At 41.8% G+C, this 12758-nt stretch overlaps 1 protein-coding gene across 8 annotated transcripts in view; it reads right to left on the bottom strand.

Moving 5' to 3' along the window:
• Nucleotides 1-2176: 2176 nt before the first annotated feature.
• znf385c (zinc finger protein 385C) overlaps nt 2177-12758 on the bottom strand; it is a 96988-nt gene continuing 86406 nt past the window's right edge. For 7 of the 8 annotated variants that reach the window (XM_058048132.1, XM_058048131.1, XM_058048135.1 and 4 more), the window contains 5 exons: nt 9797-10147; nt 9543-9730; nt 7643-7741; nt 6000-6089; nt 2177-4575 (listed from right to left, as the gene is read on the bottom strand). In XM_058048132.1, the coding sequence (XP_057904115.1) occupies nt 4339-4575; nt 6000-6089; nt 7643-7741; nt 9543-9730; nt 9797-10147 (965 nt within the window). In that variant the 3' untranslated portion in view covers nt 2177-4338. The remainder of the gene's footprint in view (nt 4576-5999; nt 6090-7642; nt 7742-9542; nt 9731-9796; nt 10148-12758) is intronic. The other variant, XM_058048137.1, reaches the window with a different exon arrangement.

Genomic DNA, 12758 nt, shown 5'->3' with positions numbered 1-12758 from the left:
ACAAATGATTTTGGAATCAAACTGCAGGATTGTCAATTTGATACATGATGTACTGATTGCTGACACAAAGTCTTGGCCTCTCGTCTCAGAAAGTACTTTAGACTAGTTTTAAAAGAACACTACACGTCACATACAAATGTTTGTGTGTGCGAGACTCACAGCAGCCTGTTGGTAGGTATTCGACGAAATAACGTGGACTTGACCGTGCCCGAGGTCGTTCACGTCCACCCATGGTTCCCATGCGCGCTGGTCCTCCGGGCCGAAGCATCGCCACGTGTAATACTTGCTGGCATCTTCCTTCCGAACACACAAAAAAGACAAAACTCAATCTGGGGTTGGACAAGACACATTAGTCCGCCTGTATCTTATATTTTTATCTTAGCAGACATTTTGGAAAGTTTAGGGGAGGCCCTTTTCCACAAGGCAAGTCTGTAAAAGCATGCTTGGAGGAGTCTGATGTGGAAGACAAAACCTGCCCCAGATCCACTGTTGAATCTTGTACAAAGTCCTGTCAGAAGAATTAGGGTCTGATGCAGAAACATGTACCAGCTCCAAATTTTCTGTCCCAATACTTTTGTCTGTAAAGTTTTAAACTGCAGCCAGCCAGGCAAGTGAGTAGGAACAGAAAGTACACTATACCCTCCAAAAGATGGCAGTGTTTCACACGGATTCTTACAAACCTGTAACACATAGCATGCTGGCTGGCAATCTGTGTGGTTATAATAGTAATCATTCATGGATTCGAATCGAATGTCTTTATTTTGACTATACACATGTACAATGATATTGAGAACAGCTCCTTTAGTGCAAATATGGAATAAAAAACATAATAAATAAATAACAGTATAGATAACATGGGTAAAAAGTTTGAATGCAGGAGGACACATGCATTTTGAGGAGCCCATTTTGAGATAGCCTTGGAGCCTTGGCGTAGCATGATGGCGTCATGCAGCATACAAATGCTAGTGTTGTGACGTTCACGAACGAACCGGTTCTTTTGAACGGCTCATTAACATGAACGATGGGAACGATGATGTGGAACATTTACGAGCCGTTATATTATTACACTGCCCCCCAGAGGTTGATATCATCTTAACATCCCATTTCAATCTTTTTTTATGTATACTTGTGTGCTTCGGTTATTTTATCGCACGTCAACATTAAAGGTGTAAAATGTTCATATATATATAAATAAAAGAGCAAATATATAACCCATACGTGTCATTACCAGCATTTGTCTTGTTTGTGTCTTAGTTGTCACTCAAATTCGTGATGGTCGAGGTAGCCATCTTTTTTCTACAGTAAACAAAACAAGGCCACTAAGCATCTTTCAGACAAGATGGCGGACGTCGCTGAGGTTACATTTGTCATTTAAAGTCATAATTTCACAAGAATAATATAATATGATGAGGGGAAATAGCAATAAAATAAATAAGAAGTCTTATTTTATGTCACATTCTGTGCCCTGTTTTCCTTGTTGTGGTGTTTGCTGACCTCTGCTGTTCTCATGTCGTCATAGACACATCTGTCCCAGAAGCCACCAGACATACCTGCTTTCACTCGGTTCTGTTGCCTCGATGTGCTGGAGGTATTTGCCACTCGTTCCTCTGCTCCAGCCGAGTCACATCTACCCGTTTTTTCCTGCCTGGAAGCAGCTTCTTCAGTTGGAGATCCTCGTAAATTCGCTAGCATTGCTAAGCTCACTTTGTTTGTCTCGTGACTTCGCCTAGCATCCACCAACCACCTGTACTGCTTATTTGACCTCTGACCCGAGTTGACTTCCGGAGTTTTTTGTATTTAAATAAAGTTATTAAAGAAAAAACCTTCTCTCTGCAACTGCGTCCAACCTGCAAACAAGCTCTGACATTTGAATAATAAAAAATGAGGTTGTGGGAAAGGGTGAATATTACTAGAATAAAGTCATAGAAAGAAAAAAACAGCTGTAATTTTTGGAGAATAAAGTAATAATATTATTAAAAAATTACATGATTTTAGTAGTAAAAGCAAAAATGTGTATTTTCTTAAAGTTGCAATATTAGGAGAAACAAAGTATTTCATGTTATTGGAATAAAGTCCAAATATTATGAGAAGAAAATTGATGATTATTGAAGACAAAAATGGTAACAAAATATCAAAGTGGCAAAGTTAATAAAACACACACACAAAAAATCCAGACAAGCGTTTAAGAAGTTCTAAAAGCTTTTATTTTCCAAAATCCATCCGCTGCTGTGCCGGCTGCGGTACAGCTGTCTTGAACGAGGGACGAGCTACCCTGAAATGTGGATGGCGGCGTTAGCGTTGGCTCAACCTGGTCACCCCTGAGAAGGCCCGCCTTATGGGATTTCATACTTTTATGTTTTGTTTTTTTTTTCATCCCGAAAAAACGGCCTTAAATTACACGCTTAGTTCAATATTAGTTAAATATTTCCTCTTAGAAAAAAAAAAGGACACCGAGAGAGAGGTTTGCTAGAATCTACTGACTATGATACAATAAATCTGATAAAAGTTCTAATAGATCCTCTATTGGGTTTACATTTAAACTTGGGAACGCTGCTCCAGAAAAACAGTGAGGCCGGCTGCTTTGACGGACAGGTGGGAGATCATGGCGAGCTGAAAGTAGCACGAGTACTGGGTTGTTTACGACACACACACTCACACACACACACCCACGCACACACAACTATACATATTGCACAATGAGAATGCATAGGAAGTGATTTGGTGCTCGTTTTGGAGGAGTTCTTACTAACAGTCTGCTTTGATGGGGAGGAGAAGGGGCGGAGCCTAAACTAAGAGGATATGATGGATGCAAGGTGAGGCCTCAGGTGTGTGTGCGCGTGTGTGTGTGTGTATTGCTTTAAATGTCATGGGATATTTTGATAGCGTTGATAACACAAAGAAAAGAAAGCAATTATGGCTTCATGGTGTTAAGGTGCTTTTTTTTTTTTTTTTTTTTCAAATGTGGTTGCTATGGCGCTGTGCTTTGCTCTCTCCCACACATCCGGCTGCCAATCAAACTCCTCCCACCGCCTTGACACAAAAAATCCCTCTGCCCCGTAATCAGTGTGTTGCTGCAGGGGTTCCCAACCTTTTAGACAAACAGAAGCAAATTCCGCATAAAACACTGAAAAGCAAAGTCTGATTATCGACCAATCATCAAGCACGTTATATGACAATTAAAATGACAGTTATAACGACAATGGGACTGGCTGTGACTGAAGCTTGAGGATCCAATTCCGTCCAGTAGATGGCATCCTAACCCTGCTTCTTAACACACCTCACATGCACCTGCTCTGTCGGGGAATAAGAAGACGGAGCAGGGTGGATCGGTGTTTTGTTGCTTCGTATTTAGGTTATTTTTTCAAGAAAAAAAAAAACAACTAGCGACTTTCTGTGGTTTTATTGGAGTCTCCTGGAGACTAACACGAAAGTACGTGTTGCCGCCGCATCTTGCTTGTGACATTAACGAAACAAAAGAAAAAAGAAGCGACAGATTCTTCTACTCCATTTTGGTCTCCCAAAGCGTTTAGAAACGGCACGCACACGCCACGGTCATGGCCATATTAGACAATAACGTGTTGCATTTGAAAGGGATGGCATGTTAAGTTACGTCATGAGATTTTTTAATCTAACATTTAACTAAACAAACAATTAAACACAGTGAATGGCCGACATGCTAACCATGCATGCTAACTATGCATCAATTATTGCAGAATGTTGGGACAACTTGCCCATAGTGATGATGACATACTAGAATTCTACTTTAGAAAGAGAAACCGTGGTCACATGTTGCCCCACTATTGTTTCCCTCAAGGGTTGATGATGAAATTCTGCAATGAATGAATGAGTTTTAGCCAAAACGGTTGGGAACCCCTGCGTCAGTGTGTCACGGTGTGTCGGTGTTTGTGCGTGAGCGGTTGACGGGTGGCGGCGGGATGGACACAACACCATGTCTGACTGATAAAATGTAGAAATGCTCAAAGAGGGCATCAAGTAAAGGGAGCTTGTCTTAAGTCGACCACACAAACGTCCAACTAGACTAAACGTACAGCCGCAATCTGGGCATGTACCCCCCCTGTACCCCCCCCCCCCCCCAACCGCCCCCGTCCCCCAATGAATGGCTATAAATGCGGGCCCGTGGAGGCGTGTCCCGCTCCCTCGCTGGCGACCACCGCAGCAGGAAGAAGGCGTGATGGGGGCGCTGTCCGTCTTAAGTCAGGCAGACTGCATAGTTTGAGTGTGGCCTTTGTCACATGGGTCACACAAGACAGGAGTGGGAGAGGGGGGGGGCGGGGTGGACCGGGTAAGAAGAGGAGAGTGAAGGGGGGTCGTGTGGGTTTAGTAGGGGGAAAATATGATGGGCGTGTGCGCGGCCCGCAGAGGCCCCGGCGCGGGCCGGAACAGTGCGGGCCCCAGGAAGGGTGTCTGTATGAAGGCGGTGGCGGCGGCGCCCACCGGGTGGCGCAGCGCCAGCGGGTTAGCGGCCACCGTGCACAGGGTCGGCGGCGTGAGGGGGCCGGGCAGGAAGCCCGCTGTCAAGCTCTTGGTCAGCTGCTTCTGCAAGGCCAGTTTGGTCTGGAGAAGACACAGAACACGGAGAAGGACATGTTTCACTGCGGCAAACATGGTTCCCCAACTCACTCGCTCACGTGAGAGGATGAGTGCCGGCGCGTTAGCGACATGTATTGCAACATGCATCGCTAACAACGACAAGCTAATGCTAACACACGGCATTAGCCACACATGCAAACACCCTATTAATGGCGTCCAATACGACAATTCTAATTTGGCGATCAGAATTGTTCATACAGCTCGTGTATTGGATTACATTGTCTAGGGTACCTCGTGATTGTTAGCTTAGCTAGCTTAGTTCGCATGCATTCTCCTACTTCCACGTTGTGGCCACGTTTGTTTGTGTTTTTTACACCTTTTTCATCATATTATATATAACACATATTTTATTTAATATTTGAACTCTATTCTACTAAAATTACATCATTTTTCCTTAGAATATGATTATATTTACTCTCATAAAATTATCTCTTATCCATTTCTGCTGTTGTTTTTTTATTACAATTTTTTTTTATTTCACTGCATTTAATTATATATAAATTATTATAAATTATATAATTTAAAAATTATATAATTTAAACTCTATTCTACTAAAATTAAATAATTTTTCCTTAGCAAAACTGCATTTTTAATAATATTTTTATAATATTTTTATAATTATAATTATTTATAATTATTTATAATTTATAATAAATTAATTATAATTGTTTTTATTATTTATAATTATTTTATAATTTAAACTTGTTTCCTGCTTGTTTTCTCAACCGATTTCTTCTATTATTCTTCTTGAAAATATGCCGGGGGCCAATAAAAACCAAACAGGGGGCCGCCCTCAGGACCCCCCCGTACTCCTTTGTGAGGTTAGTGTTGCTAGTCGTGTTAAAGACGCACGGTGACTTATTGCACTACGTTGGTATTTCCACAGAAGACAATTGCAATAAGCGGCGGTGACGGCGGCCATCTTTGTTTGCATGGTGTTGGAACTAGCATGAAAAGGGTGGCAAGATGGCAACCTAATGACAATATCTTTATGTGGTACATAAGTAGGGGTACAAAACACAACAAAAAGAGTCTTAGCTTGTCCTTTAGCATCGGCGCCCATGCTAAAATCTGTCATTTGCAAAGCCGTCAAGCCCCAGTTTTAAACTGACTAGACGGGCAGCGGACCACAAGATGTAATAAAATGTAAGCAGCAAAAATAAAATAAATAAAATGAATAAGAGTGTTTGCCTGTCCCATCGGCTAGCAAGGCTACTTCCTGTTTCACGAAGGATTCCCGCTAATCATCCGTGCATCACTAACGTCACCAGTGAGTCAGAGAAAGAGAGCGTTTGCGTTTAACGACATCCTCGGCTTCATAGTCTGAGGTTTGCGAAGCCGAGTCGTGGCGGAAAAGCCCCTCCAGTCCCGCCCCGGGGGCCACTGACCTGCGAGGAGAGGGAGGTGAGGCTGTAGTGGCTGAAGGCTTTCTTCATGGCCGACACGGCCACGCCTGCACAGCCACTCCATCTCATGCTCTGTGGGAGGGGACGAGGAGCACAGGTGGGGAGGTGTTTTGTGTGTGTCAATCATCAGCTCAGCAGTGGGGTGGGGTAGGGTCTTTTTTGGTGGGGTGGGGAAGGGGTTGGAATCACCGTGACAACAGGCACACAATAGACTCTTTCACACAGAGATGCTGAAGATTTATTGGCCCGCGCCTCTCACACAGGACCCAGGGAAGCGGGACTTTGCAGTGTGCACTTTCACACAGATAAAAGGTGTGATGCTGTAAGCCGTGTATCAAATACATGTTGGGAACACACTTTTCCCTCGTCAACGTTCTGTGTATGCAGCACCGACACAGAACGGAGGAATCAAAGACAATGCACGGATTTTGGAAGGTGGCTGTGTGAAAAGGGATATCTGGAAGCCGGAACACTTGCTTCTGCTGCCTTGTTGCGTTGGAAGCAATGTATCGTCGTAGGTAGTGACAGAGGAGTAACATCAGCAGAAAAGGCAGCTGTTTGAAAAGGGAATAGCAGTGTAAAACCCAACATTTGCTTCTTTTCTGGGTCGTGTATGAAAGACACGGGTGAATAACAGTTTTCCGTCGGTCAGCGTGAAGGAAGCGACACGGGCAGCAGCCCCTTTCACACATTCCGACTTTTTCCCAGGCCGGCATTCTATGTATATGAAAAGCACCAACATAAGCTTCGAAAGAAATAGTCTAGGCCAGGGGTGGGCAAACTTTTTGACTCGCGGGCCGCATTGATTTAACAAAATTGACAGGGGGGGGGGGGGGGGGGGCAGACTATATAGTATTTTACATGTCCTATTTTTACGCATATTTTACATGTAAAAGTGTCATGCAATCTGCTATATGTGCACTTTGAAATCATTTATTTGATGTCAAGTGTGTTGGAAATTAAATGTATTATTATTTTTATTATTATTATTGTCTTTATTATTACTATTTTATATATATATATATTATTATATTAGATTTGTTATTATTAGTTATAGTAATGTTATTATTATTATTATTATTATTTTTAATAATAATAATAATATTACGACTATTATTATATTAATATTATTAACAACAATATGAATATAATAATAGTAATATTATTATTATTAACAACATTCTTATTATTATTATTATTGTCATTATTTTAATTTTAATTTTTATTTTTGTGCTTGTGTTCCTTTTTCCAGGAGCATTTTGTAAACAACAGACCACATCAAATAACGAAATTGATAAAGCAGCGACCTCAACCATCAAAAAGTTGGCCCAAGCCACGATGCCAGGTTATGTGTTGAGTTGAAATGAAATACTTTGGAAAAAACAGGCCGGCCACATTGAAACACTTGGCGGGCCGCATGTGGCCCCCGGGCCGTAGTTTGCCCACCCCTGGTCTAGGCTTTACTGGGTTCTGTGTGAAAGACACAAGGGAATAAATGTCAGCTTTGGTCTGGCCGTAAAGCAGCATCCCTGTGTGAAAGAGGTCAAACTGTCGCTATCGGCAAGCGTATTCTGTGTAAAATCACCTTTCTGCCTTTTATCCCCCCCCCCCCCCCCCCAACTTACCGCTAAGCTGGCGCTGGGCTGGCTCTTGCTGTGGGGGGTAAATTTAGGCTTAGGAGGCTTTCCAGCCAGCCTGTCCTTGTGCCGTCTGCTATTCATGTGCTGTGGAGAGTTGGAGAGGAGAGCAAAAAAAAAAAAAAAAAAAAAGCCGAATCAGCATCTGCTCCGCATAACTTCATGCGCCGTGTGAACAATGGACGCCGGCACGGGAACGTACACAAATCACATCGCATCGCTTTCTACCTGACAAAACTTTCTCTCGCTCCGGCTGCACCGCCAACAGGCTTAGAGACGTGTGCGTCTGGGCGCTTATGTAAGAATCCGCTGGAATGCAGCACATCCATTTTTTTCTCGACTTTCCACAAACAGGCCTTATTTTCCCGGAATGTTAATGAGAAGAAATGACATTCCCGACTTGCTTCCGTGGAGTTAAATTAAAATCAGAGGACACGGAACGACGAGGTGCGATAACGCACATGCGCGCTCTTCTCGATGGCTGCCGTATGTGGCGTGCTCACTACGACTTGTAATTGCTTTATAAACTATTGGCGGACATTTCTCACATTCATCGTCGTCGTCATCATCATCATCATCATCATGTCATGGCTGTCTGCAGGGGTCGGCTAATTATACGCCACGTTCTCTGCAGAACCCATACCCGACTGCTTCCACTTTCTTCTTTTCATTTCCTTTCCACCAAAAGATGGCGAGATGATTGGGAACGCTACAAAGAAGCCCATACATATTAAAAATGCAGGCATGTCGACGGGCACCAAAGTGTTTGTAATGTAGCTATTTTTTTTCGATTTGGTAATGGTTTTATTTTCATTTGAACATGCATCAGATTACAATTGAATGCATCACATAATCAGTTCACAGTTCCACATGTCCAAAAGGAGTAGGAAGAAGCAAAGCTTATTAAATCCTACCCCTCCATCTGGTACTTTTACAATCAGTAACTGTTACATTTGTTCACTTCCTGCTTTCCTAATATAGTTTAAGTATTTTTTTATTTTATTTAATTTGATTTAATTATTTTAAATAATAATTATTTTATTTAATTATTTTAAATTAATTAAATAAAATAATTATTATTTAAAATATTTTTTTATTTTAATTTTAATTATTTTAATTTGAATTTGAATTATTTTAATTATTTTAATACTTTTTTAATTTTTATATTTTTTTATTTTATTTAATTTGATTTAACTATTTTAAATAATAATTATTTTATTTAATTATTTTAAATTAATTAAATAAAATAATTATTATTTAAAATAATTAAATCAAATTAAATAAAATAAAAAAATACTTAAACTATATTAGGAAAGCAGGAAGTGAACAAATGTAACAGTTACATAAATGTAACAGTTAGATAATTATTTTATTTAATTATTTTAAATTAATTAAATAAAATAATTATTATTTAAAATAATTAAATCAAATTAAATAAAATAAAAAAATACTTAAACTATATTAATAATAATAATTAATAATATAATAATTATTTTATTAATTTATTTATTATTTTATTATTTTAATTTTTTTTTAAATGTTTTGTCACATACAAGTACAAGGTGATCCAATGACATAATGGGTACCATAGTAAGTGTCAATATAGTGATATAAATATAGCACATCATGACTGGTTCAAGACTCTTCATCCTTGTATTGTTGTTGTTGTTTCTTGAATTGGCTCATCGTTGTGCATTGTTTGAGTTCCTTACTCAATCCATCCCATAGTTTGATTCCACATACTGAAATGCTATGGCTTTTTAACGTAGTCCTAGCATAGAAGTGGTTCAAATGTAGTTTCTTGCCATAAAAGATATTTGTGGAAAAGCACGAGGCATCCAAGGCATCAAGGCTGGGTGGAAACACGGATAAAGGGGAGGGGCCTCACCTGGCTCAGTTGCGTCTCAGAGTTGACGAAGATCTCGCAGATTTCGCACTGAAAGTTCTTGCTGGACACGCCCACGCTGCCTTTGCTGCCCAGCCTCTTGCTCTTGCAGCTGGCCCGAGCGGCGGCGATTTTGCCGCGACGCCGCGGCAGGACGCTTTGACCCTCCAGCATCAGTTTGTGCTTAGTGCCTGACGGACACGACAAGAAATTGGACTTAGGGGTCATTGTAAAAACCACAATAACGTTGTACTCACCGCTGTTATGCGCTTCCATCTGGGAGGTGGAGTTGACCGTCACTTTGCAGACAGGACAGTGGAGGTGCGCTTTGCTCTTCTTGCCGTCCTCGTCGGCTTGGGCGTCCCCGGTGGCGCTGGACGCATCCGCGTCCGCCTGGCTGCCCGATTCGGCGCTGGAGACAACGGTCTCGGTGGCATCCGGTGCCTCTGGGCCGCTGGTGTCGGACGCCGTCTCGGAGATCTGAGGAGGGGAGAGAGTGACCAGCTCGGCCGCGGAGACGTCTGACACCGGCGTGAGCATGACGGAGCTCCTGGGACTGTGCTCCATTTTCACTTCCGAGGTGGCCGCGTCCAGGTCGGACTGAAGACCTGTAGTTAAGACACAGTGCGGAGCATTTGCATGATGGCGCGTCCCCGTCGGAATGTCATGTGACTGCGTCATGAATGTTTATTATAATAAAAATGCCATAATTGTAGCATTGCACTCAACTCATTCCGATGCTCCACTCTGAGTCAATACAAAAGACACCGGAGTCACATGACACTTCTCCCCTTCACCCCTGCTGTCCCCCATGGGAGAATCACCCACTTCAACCCTGACCACGCTCTTCTACCTCCATTTCATTTGGCGCTCTACCTCCGCCGCCATTGATTTCCCCTTCAACGTCCCACAGCAAATTCATCATTGGAGATAAGCGTCTTTCCTCTCTCATTGCTGCCGCACAACACCAACCTATAGAGGAGATTACTGCGTCCCTTCGCTGTAATGAGAGTGGCCCCCTGGAGGATCCAAGCGCCAAAGAAGCCTCCAGGGGAGGGGTGGAATGATAGCGATCGATGGATTAAGCAGGCGCTTTTACAAAGGACGACTTTGGAGGCTGGCGGGACTGAAAAGCTCTTTAAAAAAAAAAAAAAGAATCCAAAAGGAACTTAATTCAGCAGAGAAGTCGCCAGGTTTCAGCTGTAAGATAAGAAAAGAAGAGCTTCCAACTTGGACAAATCCCACTGAAACAAAAAGGAGACTCCGGAATAAGGCCGGAAGCATTCTATCTACAGCGAGGTATTGCGGTATCGAACATAGGTTCAAGAAAATAAATGTGAAGCGCCTTCTGTTTTGTTTGTCCATCTGTTTGCTGGCTACTTCCTGTTTTGTGAGGGATTACCTAAGACGCCATCCATCCATCCATCCATCCATCCGTTTTCTGAAGTGCATGTTTTTTTAAACGTGGGAGGACGATGGATTGCAGGATTTTTGCAATAATAATCTGGAACTTGAACGAGTTCCCTGGATCGAGGGAGTCGCTTTGGTACCTTTTGTAAGTCTTCACCAGACCGTTTTGCGGCCATGTTGTCATAAACCGAAGCGATGACACCAAAGAACATCTAAAGTTGGTTCAGATGAAGCATTTAGCTCACTGAGGAAGCCAAGATCACGAATCACCAACGAGGAACTAACTTGATGAACGAACCCTCATCTTAAATCAGGGGTCTCAAACACGCGGCCCGTGGGCCAAATGTGGCCCGCAGGACACTAGTTTGAGGCCCCCCGCCTTGATATGAAAGTTTAATGTCAAGTTTGATATGGATGCTGTATGGTATCATGTACCCAGAAAAAATTATTACGTTTGATTAATATTTCATGTTAAAGGTTAAATAACTGTTAATAGTTATCCTCCCTATCCGTGTGGAAGTGGTGAGTTTTCGGCTATTTAAGTTTAAAGGAAATAACTTGAAGGCTACCGTTTAGGTCGCTAGCTCTCTAGTTTGCGAGTTAGCATGTGTCTCAAGACCCTGCAGTTGCGCAATATGTTGTAAATAAAAAAAAGTATAAATGTGACTATAGTGGTGTTTTGTCATGTCTACAGGTCTCTAATAATGCTTTGTTCATTTTAATTAGAAAAAAATTATTTGTCTACCCACCAACTATAAGTTTTTATTATTTGCCGTTTTATTATTATTATTATTATATTTATTTATTTATTACTGATTGATTGATTTTCTTTATTCTTGATTTATTTATTTTTCATCTTATTTTGTGTAGAAAAATAAAAATTAAGATATTTGAGTGTAATGTTTTATCAGAGCTTTTCTTGTAGAAAATTGGAACCAAAGCAAAGTTTTTTTAATTTTTTTGTTTTTAATAAATGCGTTTTTTGTTGTTTTTTTTTGGAAAACCTGATGCGGTCACACTTGTCCACATGCCAGGACCCATTCAGCCTGCACCCTCATCTACCCGGATTGGCAAACTGTCAGAGCAAAAGAGCAGACTATCGGCAGCACCAGCGGGCCCTCGGAGGAGGAGTACAACTCCTCGCCAGTCGGGTATGGATATTTGGATCAATGCTTGCGTGGCCGATCTTGCGTTTTTTTTTCTCGCACAACAAAAATGAATCCGCGCTTGAGCAGTTCAATTAAATTGGACAAGTTTTTAAAGCGAAAAAAACCCCAACATGCAACGTGACCTGTTGTGTCGATCGATCCGCCGAGAATTTTAACCACAAAGCAAACAGCAAATGAATAAAAATGTCAAGTTCATTATGTACACACAGGAGGTGAGTCGGGGGAGGGGGAACTAAATCATCATTAGGGGCGGGGACAGACACAGTTTCCCGCTTCAACAGCGGAGTCCATCAAAGACCAGAGTGATTGATGCTTGTCAACATCCATGTGGACGCGCCGTCTCCGGGGGAACCCGCCTCCTGCTACTCGCTCACTCGCCTGCCAACACGTTGTCGGGCTTGATGCCCCCTCTTAATTGGCGACGAGTCATTTGAGATACAAATAAATAAACACACTTGGTACGACTGGCTGCTAAACACATTATGAAGAAGACCATGTAGCAAGAGGGATCCGTTTTGCCAACTTAATTGAGCGAGTATTCCAACCTCTGTAGGTTAGTTATTTTCAAAAAAGATACTACAAACAAATACTAGCGATATATTCCGGTTTTATCAGCAAACAAATCCATGTTGTTTTCCTA

The sequence above is a fragment of the Doryrhamphus excisus genome, chromosome 15 (assembly GCF_030265055.1).
Source record: "Doryrhamphus excisus isolate RoL2022-K1 chromosome 15, RoL_Dexc_1.0, whole genome shotgun sequence".
Taxonomy (NCBI): Eukaryota; Metazoa; Chordata; class Actinopteri; order Syngnathiformes; family Syngnathidae; genus Doryrhamphus; species Doryrhamphus excisus.
Note: the sequence above shows the minus strand (reverse complement) of the source record. Positions and strands in the feature narration are given on the sequence as shown.